Genomic DNA, 25,537 nt, shown 5'->3' on the forward strand with positions numbered 1-25,537 from the left:
AGATTGAGGGTGAGGAAGTAGTGTCTCAAACGAGCGTACTATGCTTAAACAAAGGGGACTACAGTGGGATGAGGGCAAAGTTGGCTAAAGTAGACTGGAAACACAGACTAAACGGTGGCACAATTGAGGAACAGTGGAGGACTTTTAAGGAGCTCTTTCATAGTGCTCAACAAAAATATATTCCAGTGAAAAAGAAGGGCGGTAAGAGAAGGGATAACCAGCCGTGGATAACCAAGGAAATAAAGGAGAGTATCAAATTAAAAACCAATGCGTATAAGGTGGCCAAGGTTAGTGGGAAACTAGAGGATTGGGAAAATTTTAAGCCACAGCAAAGAATGACTAAAAAAGCAATAAAGAAAGGGAAGATAGATTACGAAGGTAAACTTGCGCAAAACATAAAAACAGATAGTAAAAGCTTTTACCGATTTATAAAACGGAAAAGAGTGACTAAAGTAAATGTTGGTCCCTTAGAAGATGATAAGGGGGATTTAATAATGGGAAATGTGGAAATGGCTGAGACCTTAAACAATTATTTTGCTTCGGTCTTCACAGTGGAAGACACAAAAACCATGCCAAAAATTGCTGGTCACAGGAATGTGGGAAGGGATGACCTTGAGACTATCACTAGAGGGATAGTGCTGGACAGGCTAATGGGACTCAAGGTAGACAAGTCCCCTGGTCCTGATGAAATGCATCCCAGGGTATTAAGAGATGCCGGAAGTTATAGCAGATGCATTCGTTATAATCTACCAAAATTCTCTGGACTCTGGGGAGGTACCAGCGGATTGGAAAGCAGCTAATGTAACGCCTCTGTTTTTTAAAAAAAAAAGGGGGCAGACAAAAGGCAGGTAACTATAGGCCAGTTAGTTTAACATCTGTAGTTGGGAAAATGCTTGAAGCTATCATTAAGGAAGAAATAGCGGGACATCTAGATAGGAATAGTGCAATCAAGCAGACGCAGCATGGATTCATGAAGGGGAAATCATGTTTAACTAATTTACTGGAATTCTTTGAGGATATAACGAGCATGGTGGATAGAGCTGTACCGATGGATGTGGTGTATTTAGATTTCCAAAAGGCATTCGATAAGGTGCCACACAAAAGGTTACTGCAGAAGATAAAGGTACACGGAGTCAGAGGAAATGTATTAGCATGGATCGAGAATTGGCTGGCTAACAGAAAGCAGAGAGTTGGGATAAATGGGTCCTTTTTCGGGTTGGAAATCGGTGGTTAGTGGTGTGCCACAGGGATCGGTGCTGGGACCACAACTGTTTACAATATACATAGATGACCTGGAAGAGGGGACAGAGTGTAGTATAACAAAATTTGCAGATGACACAAAGATTAGTGGGAAAGCAGGTTGTGTAGAGAACATACAGAGGTTGCAGAGATTTAGATAGGTTCAGCGAATGGGCTAAGGTTTGGCAGATGGAATACAATGTCGGAAAGTGTGAGGTCATCCACCTTGGGAGGGGGGGAAAAAAAACAGTAAAAGGGAATATTATTTGAATGGGGAGAAATTATAACATGCTGCGGTGCAGAGGACCTGGGGGTCCTTGTGCATGAATCCCAAAAAGTTAGTTTGCAGGTGCAGCAGGTAATCAGGAAGGCGAATGGAATGTTGGCCTTCATTGCGAGAGGGATGGAGTACAAAAGCAGGGAGGTCCTGCTGCAACTGTATAGGGTATTGGTGAGGCCGCACCTGGAGTACTGCGTGTAGTTTTGGTCACCTTACTTAAGGAAGGATATACTAGCTTTGGATGGGGTAGAGACGATTCACTAGGCTGATTCCGGAGATGAGAGGGTTACCTTATGATGATAGATTGAGTAGACTGGGTCTTTACTTGTTGGAGTTCAGAAGGATGAGGGGTGATCTTATAGAAACATTTAAAATAATGAAAGGGATAGACAGGATAGAGGCAGAGAGGTTGTTTCCACTGGTCAGGGAGACTAGAACTAGGGGGCACAGCCTCAAAATATGGGGGAGCCAATTTAAAACCGAGTTGAGAAGGAATTTCTTCTCCCAGAGGGTTGTGAATCTGTGGAATTCTCTGCCCAAGGAAGCAGTTGAGGCTAGCTCATTGAATGTATTCAAGTCACAGATAGATTTTTAACCAATAAGGGAATTAAGGGTTATGGGGAGCGGGCGGGTAAGTGGAACTGAGTCCACGGCCAGATCAGCCATGATCTTGTTAAATGGCGGAGCAGGCTCAAGGGCTAGATGGCCTACTCCTGTTCCTAATTCTTATGTTCTTATGATGGGCAATATTCCTATTTCTAGTTCTATGGAAGGTGGGTTGAGGAGAAGGCACCAGGCTTGGTTGAGGGATATATGGGCCTCCCCTCCTCTTAATGTGCATACTGTGTGACGATTAACTGACTCATTTAGCTCTTTATTTACAAGATACCTCCCTAACCCCGCCTCCACAGCCACACATTTCACCCCCTCCCCCCACTATTATATTCTTCCTTATTCCACTTTGAGTCCAAGGGTGGTAATGTTTGGGTGAAAGATGGAGGGAATTGTAAATCGCCTAGGATTATCACGTTGACATGCCTGCAGAATCTCAATTATTATTCTTGTAGCATTCAATACTTGTACCTGTTTTCAGCCTCTATCCTTGGATGACTGAGAGCTGTCATCAACCATGGCTGAAGCGGGTACTTGTGTTGCTGTGGCTAAGGAGTTCAGGTATTTTGGACTGCCCAAGAACAAAGTCATCATGGCCACCTCCTGGGTAGCAGGCATTGGCATGTAGAATGAAGTGGCTGGTGTTACTCACAACCTGCACACTCAGTGAATGAAATCTCTTCCAGTTGATGAATTTGATGGCTTTTCAGATGAGGCCTTTATTGCCATATGGGTGTCATCAATGGTAGCGTGTCCTTGAAGGAATTCTGCAGTTGAAAAAAATTGATTTAGCTTTTTTTCTCGCTCTCTCTCTCTACCTTGGGTCCGCGGGTAAAAAAAATTAATGAATTTGAGACCTGCCTGAACGGGGTTTTGGGTCAACTATTTACTGTAGTGATGCACTGCTGATTGTTTTGCATGACTAATATTACCAGAGGCCGCTTGAAACATCCAGTTGTGTAAAAATCTGGAGTGGTTGTCGCCTTTACAGCTGTGCCCCTACATCCAGAAGCTGCAGGTCAGGTGCCAACCGGCTAATTTAGCTGCAGGTATCTGGCTGTAGGCCTCCATGCTTAGATGGTATAGGAAATTAAAATCCCGTTTTTTTTTTTTTTTATTCGTTCCAGGATGTGGCCAGGCCAGCATTTATTGCCCATCCCTAATTGCCCTTGAGAAGAGGTGGTGAGCCACCTTCTCGAACCCCTGCAGTCCTCGTGATGAAGATACTCCCATAGTGCTGTTATAAAAGTTCCAGGATTTTGACCCAACGACGACGAAGGAGCGGCAATATATTTCCAAGTCAGGATAGTGTGTAACTTGGAGGGGAACTTTCAGGTGATGGGTGTTCCCATGTGCCTGCTGCACTTGTCCTCCTAGGTGGTAGGGATTGCAGGTTTGGGAAGTGCTGTCGAAGTAGCCGTGCCAAGTTGCTGCAATGCACCTTATAGATGGTACACACTGCAGCCGCGGTGTGCCGGAGGTGGAGGGAGTGAATGTTGAAGGTGGTGATGGGGTTCTAATCAAGCAGGCTGCTTTGTCCTGGATGGTGTTGAGCTTCGAGTGTTGTTCGAGCTGCACTCATCCAAGCAAGTGGAGAGTGGAGTTCTGTGTTATGTGCAGACAACGTCATCAGTATTAATTTTATGCTTGATCTCATGTCCCATGTAGACAAAGCCATCAGTATTAATTTTATGCTTGATCTCATGTCCCATGTAGACAACGTCATCAGTATTAATTTTATGCTTGATCTCATGTCCCATGTAGACAAAGCCATCAGCATTCATTTTATGCTTGATCTCGTGTCCCATGTAGACAAAACTATGTCCAAGGCTTGATTTTTCTTGTCATTCCTAATGCTTGTGTCTTGTATTACGTCAATATGTGGAGAATATATATATATATTTTAATTAAAAGCCACCTAAATCACAATTGACAGATAGCCTTATGTAATAGGAAAGTGGTTCAAAAAACAATATTCTGACGCAATTGATCTCTTCTCTTCTTTCCCCATCATACAGAATGTATTAGATGCTCAAGAATGGGGTGTAGATGCAGCCTCGGTAGAGCAACAGATAAACGAGCAAAGAAGATACCACAAGACCCTCGAAGACTTTCGCTGGAAGATAGATAAACTCAAAATGGAACAGGTAATTGCGCAAAGCCATTGTCGGAACATTTTTTCCCCCAAAATTGTGCTTCGTCTGATGTGGAAAGAAGTTCGCTGCTGTACTTGGAACACTATTCCTGGAAGAAGATCCATACTTCCAAGAAATTCAACTAGCCTGTGTTACTGGTGCTGTCGCTTGGCTCTAGCAGCATCCCACAGCTGTGAGCAGACAGCAGAGAAATGCGCAGCAGATGAGGTTTTGGACTGCAAATGGTCCTAGAGTCATGTTTGAGGGATGCAGCCTTAATGAATAGCTCCACAAATTGTGGCTTTGAATTTGGAAAGGTGATCTTCTCAGAGAAGGTTTATTCAAAACTGCCACCAAGCTCATGGTCTCCAGGGCTGTAGGCCCGCCCTCCTGTATGGCTCAGAGACATGGACCATGTACAGCAGACATCTCAAGTCGCTGGAGAGATACCACCAATGATGTCTCTGCAAGATCCTACAAATCCCCTGGGAGGACAGACGCACTAACATCCCCAGCATTGAAGCACTGACCACAGTTGATCAGCTCCGCTGGACAGGCCACATTGTTCACATGCCTGACATAAGACTCCCAAAGCAAGCGCTCTACTCGGAACTCCTTCACGGCAAACGAGCCAAAGCTGGGTACAGGAAACGTTACAAGGACACCCTCAAAGCAGTGGAGGAGGATTTCCTGGAGTGTATTAGGGATGGCTATCTCGACCAATATGTCGAAGAACCAACTAGAGAGCTGGCCATCCTAGACTGGGTGTTGTGTAATGAGCGAGGACTAATTAGCAGTCTTGTTGTGCGAGGCCCCCTGGGGAAGAGTGACCATAATATGGTAGAATTCTTTATTAAGATGGAGAGTGACAGTGTTAATTCAGAGATTAAGGCCCTGAACTTAAGGAAAGGTAACTTGGATGGTATGAGACGTGAATTGGCTAGGATAGACTGACAAATGATACTTAAAGGGTTGACAGTGGATAGGCAATGGCAGACATTTATAGATCACATGGATGAAGTTCAACAATTGTACATCCCTGTCTGGAGTAAAAATAAAAAGGGGAAGGTAGCTCAACCGTAGCTAACAAGGGAAATTAGGAATAATGTTAAATCCAAGGAAGAGGCACATAAATTGGCCAGAAAAAGCAGCAAACCTGAGGACTGGGAAAAATTTTAAATTCAGCAGAGGAGGACAACGTGTCTAATTAGGAGGGGGTAAATAGAATATGAGAGGAAGCTTGCAGGAAACATAAAAACTGACTGCAAAAGCTTCTATAGATATGTGAAGAGAAAAAGATTAGTGAAGACCAACGTAGGTCCTTTGCAGTCAGAATCAGATGAATTTATAATGGGGAACAAAGAAATGGCAGACCAATTGAACAAATACTTTGGTTCTGTCTTCACTAAGGAAGTCACCAATAACCTTCCGGAAATACTAGGGGTTCGAGGGTCTAGTGACAAGGAGGAACTAAAGGAAATCCTTATTAGTCAGGAAATTAATGGGATTGAAGGCTGATAAATACCCAGGGCCTGATAGGCTGCATCCCAGAGTACTTAAGGAAGTGGCCTTAGAAATAGTGGATGCATTGGTCATCATTTTCCAACATTCTATTGACTCTGGATCAGTTCCTATGGACTGGAAGGTAGATCATGGATTTATGAAAGGGAAATCATGCTTGACAAACCTTCTGGAATTTTTTGAGGATGTAACTAGTAGAGTGGACAAGGGAGAACCAGTGGATGTGGTGTATTTAGACTTTCAAAAGGCTTTTGACAAGGTCCCACACAAGAAATTAGTGTGCAAAATTAAAGCACATGGTATTGGGGGTAATGTATTGACGTGGATAGAAAACTGGTTGGCAGACAGGAAACAGAATCGGAATAAACGTGTCCTTTTCAGAATGGCAGGCAGTGACCAGTGGGATGCCACAGGGTTCAGTGCTGGGACCCCAGCTATTTACAATATACATCAATGGTTTAGATGAAGGAATTGAGTGTAATATTTCCAAGTTTGCAGATGACACTAAGCTGGGTGGCGGTGTGAGCTATCAGTAGGATGCGAAGAGGCTGCAGGGTGACTTGGACAGGTTAGGTGAGTGGGCAAATACATGGAAGATGCAGTATAATGTGGATAAATGTGAGGTTATCCATTTTGGTGGCAAAAACATGAAGGCAGAATATCATCTGAATGGCCGCAGATTAGGAAAAGGGGAGGTGCAATGAGACCTGGGTATCATGGTACACTAGTCATTGAAGGTTGGCATGCAGGTACAGCAGGTGGTGAAGGCAAATGGCATGTTGGCCTTTATACCTAGAGGGTTTGAGTATAGGAGCAGGGAGGTCTTACTGCAGTTTGTACAGAGCCTTGGTGAGGCCACACCTGGAATATTGTGTTCAGTTTTGGTCTCCTAATCTGAGGAAGGACGTTCTTGCTATTGAGGGAGTACAGCGAAGGTTCACCAGGCTGATTCCCAGGATGGCATGACTGACATATGAGAAGAGACTGGATCAACTGGGCTTGTATCCACTGGAGTTTAGAAGAATGAGAGGGGATCTCTTAGAAACATATAAAATTCTGACTGGATTGGACAGGTTAGAGGCAGGAAGAATGTTCCTGTTGCTGGGGAGTTCCAGAACCAGGGGTCACAGTCTAAGAATAAGGGGTAAGCCATTTAGGACTGAGTTGAGGAGAAACTTCTTCACTCATAGAGTGGTTAACCTGTGGAATTCTCTACCGCAGAAAGTTGTTGAGGCCAGTTCGTTAGATATATTCAAAAGGGAGTTAAATATGGCCCTTACGGCCAAAGGGATATGGAGAGAAAGCAGGAAAGGGGTACTGAGGTTGAATGATCAGCCATGATCTTATTGAATGGTGGTGCAGGCTCGAAGGGCCGAATGGCCTGCTCCTGCTCCTGCTCCTAATTTCTATGTTTCCCTGATGAAGTGCAACATCCCCACTGACACTTGGGAGTCCCCAGCCAAAGACCGCTCTAAATGGAGGAAGTGCATCCGGGAGGGCGTTGAGCACCTCGAGTCTCATCGCCGCGAGCATGAGAAAACAAGCGCATGCAGCTGAACGAGCTTGCGGCAAACCAGTCTCACCCACCCCTTTTCTCAACGACTATCTGCCCCACCTGTGACAGAGTCTGTGGTTCTCCTATTGGACTATTCAGCCACCTAAGGACTTATTTTAAGAGTGGAAGCAATTCCTCCTCGATTCTGAGGGACTGCCTATGATGATGATGATTGCCAGCATTGTGAAGACTGGAATCTTGTCAAGGCTATTTTTAAACTGTAGGGGGAACCACAGTTCAGAATCAGAGATTAACTATGGAGGTGACCATATTAGTCAAAATTAACTGAAATATGCAAGAAACTAAGGAATCTAAATGACACACTGCCCTCTGTTGGTAACTTTTAAATTTTTAGTTGAGCTTACCTGCAGCACCCTTTTAGGTAAGACTATTATTAACATATATGAAAGTGGTTTTATATTTTCCACAATATATTTTACAGCAGAAAAATTCTAATTGGCCTTGGTCAATATTATTTTATGTGTATCTCACATAAATATGCCAATGCGCAGCAAAATCAATTTTAATTCACCTAGGTGTGCTGTTGCTGCTTTAAAGTGTCTCTTCTATCAGACTACTTTACTGCACGACCAAGAATACCTGTGCTGCACAATTCAGATTCTTTCATACTGGAAGTAAAGTCAACCTAAATCGTTGAGATAATACAAAATGCTGTGCATACTCAGACTTGTTTTTCCAGTTCTACAGCGACCAAACCAGTGGTCCTTAAAGTGACCACTGTGGGCCACTGCTGGCCCCTGCCCGATTTCCCCCCCCTCATTCTTTGGAGGAGTGACAAGCAACCCGTAGCTTGCCGCTAATATTACAATGAGGCTCAATTTTTGTCAAATCGCTGGCCTCCTGGTTCGGCCGTGCGCTGGGAGCATGCTATCAGTTATGCACCCGAAAGCGGACCGCAATGAATTTCTAGCCCACTATATTTGCAAAACCAAAATAGTAAATCTATGTTGGCTGATGACCGAATCAAATAACCAATTTGCACAAAGATTGAATATACAGCTTGGAACATTAAACTTTAATTACCACTTGAGCTGCTCTGCCGATGCATTACTTTATCTTAAGAATATCATTTATATGAGATTGAAAGACAACTATTAAAAGCTGCTTTTATTTTGTGCTAAGATTTGTGCTAGTGACGCTCACTTGCAGGGTAGATTTTAACTTTCACTGCCAGGCAAGAAACTGGTGGTAGCAGATCGGCTGCTGTTCTTTTTTTTTAAATTCGTACCTGGGATGCGGGCATCGCTGGCAAGGCCAGCATTTATTGCTCCAGAATGGGGACTTGGAGGATCAAAAAAGAATTGACTGCTACTGTAAATGCTTAGTTGGATATAGCGATCGTTTGATATTTACCAAATCGATCACGATATCTGGATTCCACTGTATAATTACCAATGCTATATTTTTCTGTTATTACAAAATAAATATCTAATGATGGTTATGCACTCAGAGGTTCTGATTGATTTCTTCCTCTCCTAGCATGACAACTATTCTGACAACTACAGAGAAAGCATTCAAGCAGTAGATAATGATTATGAAAGCATTTTGGTAAGTGGAAGTCTTTCATTAAGCTGAAATTTTAATTTTTGATTTTAATTGAACAAATAATGAGTCTTGATTTGCTGTACATTTTAGAAAACTTCAGTGGATAGACTTGATCAACTGAAAAAGCTTCAGAACATAATTTCAGCCACATCCAATGAGATTATGTGGATAAATGACCATGAAGAAGAAGAACTCGTTCATGATTGGAGTGATAACAACACACACATTGCTGAAAAACAAGAAGCTTTCTCAGTAAGTCCATATATTTCAGATAACCACAAAATTCATCAAAGCTGCATTCTACAATTACAAGTTAGAATTGTAAATTATCTTCCTCACATCCACCAAAAGAAAGCCAGTAGGGTTGGGTGAGGGTGGCAAAATTTATACCCAAGGTGGACATTCAATAAGTATTTTGTACTTGCTTCAGAAATATGCACATGTTCTTGATGCCAAGCATTTTTAAAAGATAAGTTGTTCCTACTGACTGGTTGTTCAAGTTTGGCCCAATAAAGCCAAAGACAAACGCTCATGACAATGGGCTGGAATTTCCAATGGCTTACCATCTGGTTTCTGGGCAGTATTGGCCATTGTGGGTGCTAATGAGGTAAGCGGAAAATTCTCTACCTGAGTTAAGCCGGGGGTTTCGAGGTACCATCATCCTCAGATTGCCCTGGCACGATATTTGGGTCAGCAGTGACCCATAGATAAGTATGAAAAAAAACGCACACGAGGATCAGTGGAGCTGGGCGGTAGGTGAGTACCTCTGCAAGAAAAAGGTTAGTAATTGATTTTTTACTAATTATTTTAAAAATCTGTTGTGGTTATTTAGTTTAAAATGGTTTTGGGAATGTTTTTTTGATGTTTTCGGTAAAGTTTTTTGAAAAATTATTTTTATTATTTTTCTGCTGCTAGGCCCAACCTCGGTAAATTTTTATTGATTTAAAAAAAATTTATCGCTCATTTTGTTTAGGAACCGCCCAATCGACTCTAAATTGCACTTTTTCGCCCAGAATACGGGTGCAATGCCAATGTTTTTTGCTCGGCGGATTTCTTTATTTTTTGGGGGGAAGTTTTTGCCGCTGATAATCTTCCCAATCTTAGCGGGGGGTTGGCAGCCTGATAGGAAATTCTAGCTCTATGCAAATAGAATTACTACTTCTGTCCACGTAACATTTTTACTCCAGTTTCTTTTTCATGCTCTTCTCACCACTGTTCCCCAAATTTTCTTGGAGTGAAATTTAAAATTATTGCCAAATGTAATGCTTTCAAAGTTGGAATTTGATCTCTGCTAAAATAACCAAAAAAAGGTTCCTTTTTAAAAAAAAATCAAAGTCTGTCTGTACTTATCAGTTGTCATTAATTTGTAACTGCCATCATATCTTCCCCTTAGAGGAATCTATGCTATGCACCTCAACTACTCCCTGTGGTAGCAAGTTCTACATTCTAACCACTCTGGGTAAAGAAGTTTCTCCTGAATTTTTTATTGGATTTCAGATGAGACATCAAACCGAGGCCCTGCCTGCTTTCTCAGGTGGATGTAAAAGATCCCATGGCACTATTTTTGAATAAGAGCAGGGGAATTATCCCCGGTGTCCTTGCTAATACTTAACCCTCAATCAGCATTAATAAAACAAATTTTCTGGTCATTATCACATTGCTGTTTGTGGCAGCTTGCTGTGTGCAAATTGGCTGCCATGTTTCCTATATTACAACAGTGACTACACTTAAAAAAAAAAAAAAATACTTCATTGGCTGTAAAACGCTTTGGTTGGTTGTGAAAGGCACTATATCAATTCAAGTCTTTAGTGACTATTTTATACTTATGGCACCTAATTTTGGACACCCCCACAAGTGGAAACATCTCTACATCTTCTCTATCAAACCCCTTCATAATTTTAAAGACTCCTCAGCCTTCTCTTTTCTGGAAAAAAAAGAGCCACAGTCTGTTCAATCTTTCTGATAGTTGTAACATCTCGGTTTGAGTATCATCCTTATAAATGTTTGCACCTTCTCCAGTGCCTCTCTATCCTCCAAGTGTGGACTAACCAAGTATATCTGAAGCTCCAAGCCTGACTGCATATCTGCCCTGTCATGGAGCCAGAATCCAAGCCAAGAGCGCTAACTTGTTTAAAAATTTACTCCATCATTAAGTTTGGTGAAAATCAAAGAATAATTGCTTTTTTTTCACAGCAATCTAGTTTCCATTTCTTTAAGGAAAAACCAATGCAGGGAATTATGTATTTTCTGTATATAACTAATTGGCCCTTGATATTCATAAACTTCCTGAATCAACATTCTTTTTGTGTAATTTTGTGCATTTTCACCTTTTTAGTTTATACATTAGAGTACATTTTTGTAGAATAACTTAATTTTTTCAGGGAAAATGGTAAATAATGGTACCTAACGATGATGTATATAATTTAAATGACCATAAAATGGTAGTACATTAAACTTTGAATTATATGTAAAGATATGATTTTTGTTTAATGATTTCACTGCCATCTGTGTCCCTTCAAAGACAGTATAATTTTAATTGCTTAGAAAAAAAATGCTTTCTAAAATGCAACTTGAAGGAAAAAGGATGATTTCTTTTGAAAATTTCTTTCTTTCTGCACTACTTTGTGTTCTGGAAGAGAGGGAGAATATTTCAGCTTTATTGTTTTGTTTTCTGCACCCTTATGGAGTTCCTGTAGTATTTACATCCTGTATAATTAACCCATGGTAATGAATGCAAAATGATATGAATGTCAGCAGTAACTACTTACAACTGGAACAGAGGAATTATGGAAAAGAAATTGCCAAGTTTTAAAAAAAAATGTAAGTTTTGCATTTCAGCAAAAAGAACAACACTTAGGAGATGGACAATCTTCATATCTCTCTCTCTCTATATTGCTCTCGCTCTAGCCTGGCAAGACTCTTGAGTGTGAGCTTTGTGAATCTTTCTGTATATGTCTTTGGTGGTGTTGTCAGGCTCCTGACTTGGTAACCATGATGGTTACCTGGTCAAAATTTGAATCTAGTGCATGTAAACTGATGTCAACTGGGCACGCAGAGATATTTTATACATGACATACAGTATCTTTATATGTCAGAAGAGGCATTGTAGTGTTTGGAAGTGACATTATATTGTACATTTGGTCTATCTTCAGTGTTTGACATCATCTTGTGGGGCAAATTTTATTCAATTAAAAACATTTTATTTTACTGCCTTGATTATGCATATCTTGTGGTTAATTATTTAAACTTCACTTATTTTTGCCAGATGATGATGAGCCAGTTGGAAGAAAAAGAAAAGCAGTTAAACAAACTCAAACAAGACGGTGACCAGCTAGTAGCAAATAATCATCCTGCAGCTGACAAGATTGAGGTGGGGTGCCTGGTTAATCAATCAATTTAGGGCAGTGCAAATCTTGACTAAAAGTCTTGTCAATCAAGCTTGCCATCTGGTTTAGAGATAGGGAAGTGGCAGCACCTGTACTGCTATACACATTCACATTCACGATGGATGTGGTGTATTTGGATTTCCAAAAGGCATTCGATAAGGTGCCACACAAAAGGTTACTGCAGAAGATAAAGGTACGTGGAGTCAGAGGAAATGTATTAGGATGGATCGAGAATTGGCTAACTAACAGAAAGCAGAGAGTCGGGATAAATGGGTCCTTTTCAGGTTGGCAATCGGTGGTTAGTGGTGTGCCACAGGGATCGGTACTGGGACCACAACTGTTTACAATATACATAGATGACCTGGAAGAGGGGACAGAGTGTAGTATAACAAAATTTGCAGATGACACAAAGATTAGTGGGAAAGCGGGTTGTGTAGACAACACAGAGAGGCTGCAAAGAGATTTAGATAGGTTAAGCGAATGGGCTAAGGTTTGGCAGATGGAATACAATGTTGGAAAATGTGAGGTCATCCACCTTGGGAGGAAATAAAACAGTAAAAGGGAATATTATTTGAATGGGGAGAAACTACAACATGCTGCGGTGCAGAGGGACCTGGGGGTCTTTGTGCATGAATCCCAAAAAGTTAGTTTGCAGGTGGAGCAGGTAATCAGGAAGGCGAATGGAATGTCGGCCTTCATTGCGATAGGGATGGAGTACAAAAGCAGGAAGATCCTGCTGCAGCTGTACAGGGTATTGGCGAGGCCGCACCTGGAGTACTGCGTGCAGTTTTGGTCACTGAGGAAGGATATACTAGCTTTGGATTGGGTACAGAGACGATTCACTTGGCTGATTCCGGAGATGAGGGGGTTACCTTATGATAGATTGAGTAGACTGGGTCTTTACTCGTTGGAGTTCAAAAGGATGAGGGGTGATCTTATAGAAACATTTAAAATAATGAAAGGGATAGACAAGATAGAGGCAGTGAGGTTGTTTCCACTGGTCGGGGAGACTAGAACTAGGGGGCACAGCCTCAAAATATGGGGGAGCCAATTTAAAACCGAATTGAGAAATAATTTCTTCTCCCAGAGGGTTGTGAATCTGTGGAATTTGCTGACCAAGGAAGCAGTTGAGGCTAGCTCATTGAATGTATTCAAATCACAGATAGATTTTTAACCAATAAGGGAATTAAGGGTTACGGGGAGCGGGCGGGTAAGTGGAGCTGAGTCCACGACCAGATCAGCCATGATCTTGTTGAATGGCGGAGCAGGCTCGAGGGGCTAGATGGCCTACTCCTGTTCCTAATTCTTATGTTCTTATATAACCACTCTTGAAAATGTGGAGCATGATCAGCATTCATTATAGGCGGTCCCTCGAACGAAGATGACTTGCTTCCACACCAAAAGGGATGAGTTTGCAGATGTTTCAATGAAGGACACGATATTCCAGTCCTGAACTCCAATTGAAGGGGTGGAAGATGCCTGTGTGGGATTTTTTTTAACATGTGGTGACCGTTGCACATCAGCCACCACACGGGCTTGACAGAGCTAGGCCTTTATCCAGTGACAAGGGTTAACCAGGACGACTAAGACCTGCTCTGCTGCATGGACCTAGTGCGCGTACATATCGCAGTGTGGGCTGGCTCGTGCTGCCCCTGTGCCCTGGGCTCTTCTTGGCCCCGTACCCCAATTTGCCGCTCCTCCGCCATGCGCCCTCCGCCGTACCTGGGCCCTGCTGATGTTCCTTCCCACACTCCAAACGGCGACCTGCGTTTTGATGATGTCACCTAGTCTCCCTCCTTGAATTCTTTTAATGTGGTGGCCGTTGCACACCAGCCACCACACGGAGCAAGGTCTTGGGATCCAAAACGACTGGAGACCAGGCTCCCCCGCATGTGCCAATACATACGCACATACTCCTACTGTCCTCCTTCCTTCCTCCTTTCCACAGGACCTCTCTCTATCCAGACTAGCGGTGCCACATATGTAGGATCTGGAAAATCCCCATCTCTGCCATATAAAAAATCCTGTTCCAGTACAATGCATTGTCGCTTTTGGCTCTAACAGTAAACATCACTGATTCAGGAGTCTGCATATGCGGCGCAAAAAATAATTTTTATTAATGCTTGATATTTAAAAGCAATAATCTTCAATGAAAGGCTTCAGCTTGTAGTAGAACAGATACTATTGCCCCCTGAAACCAAAAAGCAAATTGTTAACCTAATTTCCTATTTTCAATTTAATTTACAATTAATTTAAATAGAACAAATTCTGTCTGCAGTTTTTAGACTATAATTGGTGAAATTCCCTTTTTGGGTTACAGAAATTACTTAAAATGTGAAATTTGCATTGTAACATTTCTTTCCTGGTGGGCACCTTTTGGACTTTGTCCTTTTAAGTTACATTTTATTTATCATAATAAAAAAAAAAACTAAACTGGTAGAGAATTGTCTGTTTCCATTTCTCACCAGACATTTTTATTCTCCTATATACTGGGCACGTGAAAGTGTCAACTTCATATTTTGGCAACGCCTTCACACAAAACAAGTAAGCTAATTGTTTGCAGTCTTTGAAGAACACAGATTCTGATTTTTTTTCTCTGAGTTAAACCCTACATGTTCGGTGGGCATTTTCAGAAAAGACTGAAGAAATAGTACTGTGCAGTCCTAAATATATATTTAGATTCTAAACAGTGACTACTGAAGATTTGAATAAAGATAGAAGAGCTGGAAATACAGGATTCAGGAGTCTGCATATGTGGAGCAAAAAATAATTTTCATTAATGCTTGATATTTAAAAGCAATAATCTTCAATGAGAGGCTTCATCAGCACGGAGGGGGGGAAAAGTTATGAAGTTCGAGAACAGGGGTGGGCAATTATTTGGTAAGCTGTCGAGGGCCACACACTAATGTTCCCCCTAAGGTGCGCAATCGCGCACCAATGGCGAGGTCCCACGCAGCAAATTTAAACGGATCGGCACGAAAAAAAAATTAGAGGAAACATTGCCGCACACAAAATGTATTGTGTGACCAACAGCTACCGTTAAAATTAAAAACAGTAAATGCAATGTGCAATATACCCACGTCCATTTAGTTATGCCTCCACTTTGCTAATTAAGTGGGACAATAACTTGAGTAAATAATTGTGCAAGAATTAATAACCTCACTAATGGTCATTGGTGAGAGCAAAGTGCTAAATTATTAAATTTGAAACAGGCCAATTTGTTGATTATCACTTCCACTTTCACAATAAATTATAAGCTTAAATTCAGATAGTAGTCAGATGCTATCTTAGATGTACAAAATGTAGTGTCAAATAGTAAAATCTTCCATTACTAAAAAATGAAATGATTGACCGATTATATGTTGTACTGAAAGTCTATGTGGCTATTTGGCAGAGCGGCTCGAGTCTGCTGTGCCTCCGTGAGAGGTGTTTTCTTTTTAGTGTGCTGACTATGGGAGTCCGAGGCTTCGCAAGGCTTGAACTACAATTGCGTGCCATTGCTTGGAGTCCTTGTGCTCCGGGATCCACTCCCATGACCTAAGCTGGCGATGAGAACTCGTCAGTTGGCGTACTCTGTTCGATGAACAGCCATGACTTGACTCAGACTAATGTGCAGCTCGATCTCTGGCTTGCGTTCTATTTCTGTCCCATCCAGCGAATACGACCCATGGGCCATATTTTGCATCTACTAGAAGAACACTGACTGCTACATAGAGAATGCTTTAATGAGACAATAGGAAAGCTGTAAGTACACAAGGACATTTTACTACCTTCAGAAACATTTGGAACATCAGCCCAGGCCAGTTTTTCATATGACAGCCACTAGGACACCAGGATCCCAAATTATATCTGTGAACTTTAGCTTGTATAAAAATAGTGATATTCATCATAGCAAATTATACATTTCTATTCTGCATATATCACAATTTGGTTTTTGTTTTGAATCTACAGAATATATATTAATAGAGAATGTTTTTTTGCAGGCATACATCGATACGCTACAGACACAGTGGAGTTGGATTCTCCAGCTTACCAAATGCATTGAGGTTCATCTGAAAGAAAACTCCAATTACTTTCAGGTATACTGACCAGTAACAGATTAAATGTAACTTAAATTTGAAAATACGACTTGTTTTGTCAAGTGAGATAGTTGTAGAGCTTATTGCTTGCTTTACTTAGTATAGCAGATGTTTTAACTTCCGAAAATGGGGAGATGAAAGAAGGTGGTTCACTTTGCCCTGTGGATTAGTCGAACTGTGGCACCAAGGAAGTTTACATGGACCTTCTATTTAAAGTGGGAAATGGCAGTTTAAGAAAATGGTTAGGTGGACAAGAGAGAAATTAATTGGCTAAGTAGCACTCTTCACTACACATCTGTGTGATTTTGTTCTTGCTCATGTTATTATATTAACCTTCACACACTCTTCATTTTATAGTTTTTTGAGGATGCTCAAGTAACTGAAAACTCATTGAAAAAAATGCAGGACTCCCTAAGAAAGAAGTTTGTCTGTGATAAGTCAACATCACTGCCGCAATTGGAGAAGATGATTGCAGAATCCGAGGTACCCCGTTTATAATTTTAAAGCAGAGACTTTTTTTGTTGGCCGATATTGGGTGAATGTCAGAATGTTAATTGTCAGATATTGGGTTCAATTTTCCTGACCCTTTGTCCCATGCAATTCCTGTTCTCCAGATGTAAAGGGGTGGAGATCTATTGTGCTAAGTGTCGTTTCCCCCTCACCCCCCTCCCCCCATACTCCCCCCTTGTGTTGCCTAGGATTTCCCTGGAGAGAGGGGAGCTGGGCCTCCAATGATACTGGAAAGAGGATGCAGAACGTATTCCTGATGCTGCTACCTCAATTCCATTTTCTGTTGGTTGGGCGACTATTTTCAAGCTGCTTAAGGAAGTTTGCTTTGGGCTTTAGACTGATGCTGCTTTTAAATTGGGGGATCTGTGTCAAGGCTGGAAGGTAGGTGAGGAATCTTTTTTTTAGCGGGCCAAGTTTGAGCTTCAGCTCCAGAGGTCTTTGACTGGTGTTCCACAAGCGTAAGTAACCAGAAACCCTGAAGGTTGATGGCGAGACCTGCAACTGCATTCTACTTCTCCGTTTTCTGGCGCTGGGCCCTGCCAAGGCAATGGCTTGCAGCTGGGATGCCTCTGGTCATAGTAACAGCCTGTGATGCCAAGATCAACCTAGCTAGAGGGGTGGGGGGTCAAAGAAATGTGAACAATTAACTTTGTGGGTTATTACTTTTGTTTAAATTCTTGAATGTTACTGTATGAGATATTAGCCTGTATTCAAGCATACAAATTTAATTATTTCTATGTACATGCAGTCTTGTACTTCTCAACCTCTACTGTAATGTAGTAGCACATGTACAGGAACATGTGATCCTCAAAGTAACCACCTTACCATCTGGGTTTTTCATTTATTATGTATACTTTCTCTGTTTTACCTTGGCAGAAGGATAAAGAAAAAATCCATGAATACAAAAGACAGGTGTCAAACCTGGTAAACAAATCAAAGAAAATCGTGCAGCTGAAACCACGCAATCCACCTATTAGTACTGATCAGCGGGGTTCAAACCAAATCGTTCTCAAGGCTCTTTGTGACTACAAACAGGATCAGGTATAATTTCTGCTTAGCATTTTGCTAACTGACCCTGGTCAGTTGAGTCATTTTTGTAAATTTTTAAAACAGCCAGTGTACAGTGGGATTTCTGTTAAGTGCTGAGAATTGGCAGGTAGATTACATTTGTTGCAGATAGTTGGACTAATAAAGCATTCTCATTGTTGAATGCATTGAGAATGTACTTGCTTTATAGTGGTATCACAGTCCATTGGAACGTGAAGGATATGTCCAGTCAAAATGAGAAACTATGCATTGTATAATTTTGTTATGAGAAAATTGAAAGTATTCAAAACTTTCCTCAATACTGTTGAATTGAGCTCCACAAAACAGGTTCCTTTAACTGAATTTACCATGATTGATTTATTTTTCTATCTTTATCCCATATTTGCGTAGTTAATTGTAAAATAAATTATGAAAATATGGTGACCGTGAAACAATCAGATCAAGTTACAATTAATCCTTTGGGTACTATGACCAGATCACCATTCTTTGGATTTAAATCAATAAAGCTACTTATGACATTAATAAAATATTAATTGATCCTGAAGTTACATTTACTCTAAAATTACTGTCAATGCAAAATAATTGTTCTAAAGTTTAAGCTTAAATCTGATCTAGAGTCAGATTGGGCCATATGTTGTCATCATAATTTCAATGAATGGTAATGACTGGTGTGTGTCCCTTTTTATTGTGCTGTGAAAATCACCAAGTAATATAGTTTTATAAGATTTGTCCTGCTGAGCTTAGGTTATATCTGTAGAATTTCTTTTTGCTTTATTTAACACCAGATTGTTGTACAATTTATACATTAGTGATTGGTGGGAACAATTTGAGGTTATGAATTAAAAAAAATAATCTCCTAGGAAGCCATTTACCAAATATTAGAGTGTGTTTACAGAAGCAAAATACTGCTTGGAAATCTGAAATAAAAACAGAAATGCTGAAAATACTCAGGTCAGATAGCATCTATGGCACGAAACCGTGTAAGAGGTCGAGGACAGAGAAATCGGAGTGGAGCGGAGAATTAAAGTGACAGGCGACCGGAAGCTCATGGTCATTCTTGCGGACTGAACAGAGATTTTCCGCAAAGCGGTCACCCAATCTGCGTTTGGTCTCCCCAATGTAGAGGAGACTGCATCGTGAGCAGCGAGTACAGTATACTAAATTGCAAGAAATACAAGTAAATCGCTGTTTCACCTGGAAGGAGTATTTGGGGCCCTGGACAGTGGGAAGGGAGGAGGTAAAAGAGCAGGGGTTGCGGAACACCTCCGTTCAGTCCATAAGCTTGACCCCCCCCCCCCAGCTTCCGGTCGCATGTCTCCACTTCACTCTCACTCTGGCCTCTCTATCCTTGGCCTCTTGCACTCAACGTAAGTTCGAGGAACAGCTTTCGATTAGGCACTTTACAGTCTTCTGTACTCAACATTGAGTTCAACAATTTCAGACCATAACCGTTGTCCCTGTTTTTTCACATGGCAGCTGTTGATGATTCTGCCATTCCCATTTACACCTCTTCTAGACCATTACCATCTCCTTTTGCTTAGTGTAATAATACCTTTTGTCATTTTATCTCTCCTACCTTCTGCCCTATCTCAGATCTTCCCTTTTGTTCTTTTCTCCCCTTTCCCTGGCCTGCACTTATTTAAAATTTGTTACATCTCTAACTTTTTCCAGTTCTGGCAAAATGTCATCGACCTGAAAAGTTAACTCTGTTTCTCTCTCCACAGATGCTGCCTGACCAGCTGAGTATTTCCAGCATTTCTGTTTTTAGTAGTGTGTTTGGTTTAAATAAGGTGTTTCCTATAGCATACTGGAGCCAATATGCTAAATAGTGACAAAATGTACATCATTGTACATTCCTTGAGACATAATAAATATATTAAAATAATTTTGCTACAATTCTAATATATTAATTCTCTTTTAACTTGCATTTTTTCAGAGGATTGTCCATAGGGGAAATGAATGCATTTTATTGGACAACTCACAACGCAGCAAGTGGAGGGTGATAGGACCTGGTGGAATGGAAATGTTGGTTCCGTCTGTTTGTCTTCTCATCCCACCTCCAAATCCTGGTGCAATTGACCTTGCAAACAAGTATGAAACCACATCCCTTTTTTTAACTTATGAATACAGTTTGGATGCTTTGTTGATGAATGTTAAAAGATGCTTTATTTTGTCTTGTTTTGAAATCAGAATTGATCAGTACTATGAGGCTATTCTTTCTCTGTGGAATCAATTGTATATTAACATGAAGAGCTTGATATCTTGGCAATATTGCATGATGGATGTCGAAAAGATACGTAGTTGGACTGTGTCATTGGTAAGGACTCCACTTTTGAAATAATTTTTTTGTGTGCTTTGAAATCTTACCTGTTTGGAGCAAATGAGGTAATACATTATACTGAAAATATCAAAATGTATGCCATTTCAGTATTGGTTAATAAGAGACTAAAGTCCCACATTAGCCAAGTACAACACGCCTATTTCCGAGAGAAAGCAAAGAAAGACAACGACCTGTCCTGCTGTGATGAACCTCCTGTCCCAATTAGCTTGTAGTATCAAGAGAGTGTGTCTGCTCTCCATTGGGCATGATGAATGGCACAGAGAGATTTAAAAGACTAGAGAAATTAACATAAAATGAGAATGATAAACAATGAGAAATGGTTCAGATTTCCTATTTACTCAACATTTGTAGCTAATGGAGAAATGTTTGATCTCCTCCCAATGGGGAGCCTTCCCTGCTAGAAGTGTGCATCAGAAACTTGAGATTATGTTGCACCTGATTTTCCCATCGTTCATTTAAATGGTCGGAAAATCACTCACAGTTGACCCCCAGATAGCTGATGTGCATTGCAATGGGTGAGGTGACCTTCCAGGGGGAATTAAGTCAGAAAACTTATCCCTTGCAAGTAATCTTTGATTTGCTTTCAGTTACGGACAATGTCTCGTGAGGATTATGAGCTGGTCATAAAAAACCTGGAAGAGAACTTTCAAAATTTCCAGATGTACAGTAAGGATTCACAATACTTTACTGACGCAGATAAGAGAACACTGGAATCTGAATTTGGCTCCAGCAAGAAACATTACACAACGTTGGTGACCACTTTGAAGGAAGAAAGCATTTATACGCATGGTTTGTACCAATTATGTTGTGTTTACTTAAGAAGTTGTACAAGTTATGATTATTCTTTTGAATTATGAAAGTAATGAGCAGTGCCAAGAAAGGAATATGATTGAAAAAACTTGTAATTAATATCAAAGCTAACAGTAGAAGTTTTTATAAATATATTAAGAGAAAGACTGGATAGGGGGAATGTGAGCCCATTAAGACAGATACAGGTTAGACTATAATGGACAATGAGGAAACGGCAGACTTCTTAAAATGGATATAAATAATCCATTTAATAGTTGAGGAAGACAAAATACCAGGGAACCTAAAATAAGTGATGGGGAAGCGCTTACTGGCATTCATATCAATAAAAAATAATGGAGAAAATAATGGGACTTAAGATGGACTAATCTTCAGGACCTGACGGTTTCCACCTCAGGGTTTTTTAAAGAAATAAGTGAAGAAACTGCAGGTGCATTAGTCATAATTTTCCAAAGCTCTCTAGATTCAGGAATTGTTTCTATGGATTGGAAAATTGTAAATGTCACTCCATTATTTAAGAAGGGAGGGAGAAACCAGAAAACTACAGGCATATGACAGTTTTAACATTAGTTGTGGGGAAGTTACTGAAATCTGTCACCTGGGACAGAGTGGCTGAGCAATTGGTATGAGCTAATCAAAGAGAATCGGCACGGATTTGTGAAGGGTGAGCCATCTCTGACTAATCTAGTTGAATATTTTGAGGAAGTCACGAACATGGTGGATAGAGGTGTTTCTTTGGATGTTGTGTGTGTGTGTATATGGACTTGAAGAAGGCATTTGATGAGGTTCTGCACATGAGCTTGTTAGAAGGAATAAAAGCACACTGATTTGAGGTAACCTTATGACATAGGTTGGTAATTATTTGGAAGGTAGGGATAACGGGAATGTACTCTGGCAAAATGTGACGAGCAGTGTTCCCCAGGGATCTATCCTCTGTGTTTTAGATATTGGCCATTCAGCCCATTGTATCTGTCCTGGCTCTCTGAAAGAGCTACCAATTACTCTAGTAATCAGCACCTTGTATTTCCTTGACTGTAGACAGTCGAGGGTGATGTAATTAAATTCAGGAAGTACTTTTTCTCAGAGTAGTAGAAATCTGGAACTCCCTCCAGGGGGCAAAACATTATACCTGGGCAGTGACCACATTTTGGGCCAAGATGTGGAGGCTTCCTCTGAAAGCTCAATGTGAAGCAGCTACTTGAAAGTTCACGAGTTCTTATACATACTATTGTCCTGATTGGATAACAAGAGTGTGAGCATTTTGGTGTTTGTGTTTCAAGTTGCTTTGGAGATGTTGGTTCCACAGCTAGTTGTACTTCTTTTGTATTCTTCTAAATTTCTTTGGAGATTGACTGACTCAATTAGGATTCTGTCTCTGAATGGAAAACTGTCACCCAATGTACCCCACTATTCTTTTTCTGACTTGATGTTGCTTTGTGATACATAATTTGATATGTGTTACATTGCTGTGCTTGATGTCTGAATGCCACTTCCACCACTCAAATGTTGCTCCATCAAGAGCACATAATAGAGTGGACTACAATCACTTTCTCGATAGTAGCATAGACATTTCTTGGTGACTATTTTTAAATTATTCACTTTCTTCTCTCCTCTTCTGGAGGCCTGATGTCAATGCTTATTTGTATGCCTGATTTGAACTTTCAAAAAAAGAGAGAGCGCATGGGAGGAAGTGAACCCCGCTTGCTGGGAGGATACATTGGGAATTTGTGCGAGGCACCCGGCTGAGAGCATGCTTTTGTAAAATCAGCCCTCTTATATACACTAGATAAACCTAATGTCTTTAGAAGAATGAAGTATAACAAAAGCAACTAATGCTGTCAGCTTCGTGAGTGACATATACCAATAAAACTGATTAGATGAATTGCATTGTTGTAGAAGTCCGATAACTTTCTCTTTTTTGTTTTACTTTTCTCTCTGACTATCAAAGTATTAAGTTAAATATTGAAGTAACCAGGATAGAATTTTTTTTTTTTAATTTTTAAGTGGCTTATTATGCATTTTTCTTGGTTATTTTTACATTTACATTGTCCTCTGGCTCAAGATAGTGATCGTGTTCATAAATGTATTACCACATCAAAATTCTGAGGCAGCTTTTATTAGAACAAAGGAGATTATATGATTTAATAAAGATGTTTCAAAATTATGAAGGGATATGAGAGAATAAATAGAGATGTACTGTTTCCACTGATTGAGGGCCTATAATGAGGTGTCATAGATATAAGATTAAGTGTAAGAGAATTGGGACAAAGAGCAACACAAGCTGTATTACTCAGATTGTTGTGAGGCTGTGGAATGTGTTATTCAATCGCGTAGATTAATCCAACTTGTTGATAAAATATTACAAGCAAGTCTATACATCTGTATATTTATAAGTAGGATATCCATCGGGAACTAAGAATTACTAATTCAGGCGAGTTGTCAAGTGAAAAATAATAAAATACTGAAAGTGATCCTATTCATAGTCAAAGAACAAAGCAACTATTAATTGAGTTTGTTGTCATGTGATCCTTATCATGCTACTACACCAGTAGATGGCAATGTTGCACCACATATACTTCATTTTCACCAGAATATTGAAGACATTTCATTTCTTATCACTTAAAATCCTCTCATCTTTTACTAAGAGGCCAGATCAGGAGAGTGGTAGCAGTTGAGGAAAGGTCAGAAGACCAACAGGAGTTGGAGCGGTGTCAAGAGATCATGATGAAATCAGGCTGACAGCAAAAGAAAGAACCCCTGTCATGTTCAGAGAGAGAAAACAATCTTGCCCCAAATTCACTGACAATGAATGCTCGCATACTGAATCACCCTACTTTCAAAGATGTTATTGAAGTACTTTATTTAATATTTCAAATATTTAACTTTTGCAAAATTAGCAAGTCTCAAGCAGGACTAGAGATTTTAAAACTTTTGTTCTCCCCTCGTCTTTTCGCCCCCCCCCCCTCCCCTTAAAGAATAGTGGAGTAAAAACAATTCCCATCAAGATTAACTTCTTCATAAAAGAGCCGAGTAACTACCTGGTTAGGAATAGAATTGAAGACGAGAATAAATCAGTTAATCAAATGCCATATGAAATAGGGTATTTCCTGTATTGAAAGGACTGTTTGAATCACCTATGGAATGCAGCTAGGCAGATTTGTACAGGTAGGTTATGTTTGCTTTAATATTCTAGAGCTTTTCTTGTTTGGGGTGGGAGTGGGTGAGGGAAATTAGCATTATCTTTATGGAGGTTTTACTTATTTCATGGATAATTGCCTGCTTCAAGAGACAATGAGTAGGGTTGATGATGAGATCATGTGATCTGTGGAAGTAATGGCATTTTCTGATCCCAAATTTTGTTCCCTTGTAATGCAATACCATTAAAAGGACAAGTACCACCACCACAACCAACACTGCCAAAGATAGACATGAGTTTCCAACAGGAACTCCAGAAGATACGTCACCGTTTGGAGCTGAATGAACATAAAATGATGCAAAAAATACATCTCCTCATTGATTCTAATGCGCACGAGGACTTTGCACAAAGGATGTCTGAGTTGGAGGTAAGCATGAAATATTAACTGTGAAATTTTAACTTTAAAAATAACTTCTAACTTAAAAACTTCAGTGTTTATTTGTTTTCTGTGTTTATTGATTGATTTTATATATGTTTGTCATTTGCTTCAATGTAATCTGTTAATACTGTGTGCAAGACAAAGAACTCAGTATTGATCACAGCAATACTCATAGAATAATGAGTCATTTGGGAGAGGAGACATGTTTCATTCAAGGTGGTCAGATTTGAACTTGGTTTCCAGAACTTAAAGAAATATTTTAACCATTGGACCAGCAATGCCAGGGTAAGCAGCATTCGTAAAGGGCAACCAAACATCTATTTAATTTGTTGGGCTATATTAGCTTCTCACTGAGTAAATTCATGAGATAGCGTATTTTACCATTTGAATATTTAAAAACCAGAGGGAAAAGACTAAAGTGAAGGAAGAGATAGAGAAATGATGGAGAGAGAAACAGAAGTACAAAGCACTGACGAAAGGTCACAGACTGAAGTGTTGGTTCCGCTTCTCTCCACAGATGCCACCGAGCCAGTTGAGTGTTTCCAGCATTTTCTGTTTTTAGTACAAAGTACATCTTGGCTGGGTCAGAGATATTTAATAATTGACCATTTTAAATCAGCAAACTGGTGCTCTTGACAAACTTCAGCTGAATATAAATCACAGCTTCCATCTGATCTGTAATGTTGCATCACTGCATTGTGAGTGCTGTATTTCTCCTAACATTTATGCTATAAAATAAAAGGGGAAGCATTTTGCATTGTAATAAAGTAGATTCTGGAAGAACTGGGTGGTGCAATCCCCTTTGAAACTATCAGGCAGATTTTCCTCTATTGTGCTTGGGGATAAATAATTGGCTGAGCAGAGCACATAGAGGAAAATTGGAC

General features: G+C 40.3%; 1 protein-coding gene across 2 annotated transcripts in view; it reads left to right on the forward strand.

Moving 5' to 3' along the window:
* dspa (desmoplakin a) overlaps positions 1 to 25,537 on the forward strand; it is an 86,379-nt gene that overhangs the window by 26,323 nt on the left and 34,519 nt on the right. For both annotated transcript variants that reach the window (XM_070888543.1, XM_070888544.1), the window contains exons 5-15: positions 4,150 to 4,278; positions 8,843 to 8,911; positions 8,999 to 9,160; positions 12,174 to 12,278; positions 16,278 to 16,373; positions 16,731 to 16,856; positions 17,760 to 17,924; positions 19,867 to 20,021; positions 20,121 to 20,247; positions 20,859 to 21,060; positions 24,466 to 24,641. In XM_070888543.1, the coding sequence (XP_070744644.1) occupies positions 4,150 to 4,278; positions 8,843 to 8,911; positions 8,999 to 9,160; positions 12,174 to 12,278; positions 16,278 to 16,373; positions 16,731 to 16,856; positions 17,760 to 17,924; positions 19,867 to 20,021; positions 20,121 to 20,247; positions 20,859 to 21,060; positions 24,466 to 24,641 (1,512 nt within the window). The remainder of the gene's footprint in view (positions 1 to 4,149; positions 4,279 to 8,842; positions 8,912 to 8,998; positions 9,161 to 12,173; positions 12,279 to 16,277; positions 16,374 to 16,730; positions 16,857 to 17,759; positions 17,925 to 19,866; positions 20,022 to 20,120; positions 20,248 to 20,858; positions 21,061 to 24,465; positions 24,642 to 25,537) is intronic.

This window comes from Pristiophorus japonicus, chromosome 1 (assembly GCF_044704955.1).
Source record: "Pristiophorus japonicus isolate sPriJap1 chromosome 1, sPriJap1.hap1, whole genome shotgun sequence".
NCBI lineage: Eukaryota > Metazoa > Chordata > Chondrichthyes > Pristiophoridae > Pristiophorus > Pristiophorus japonicus.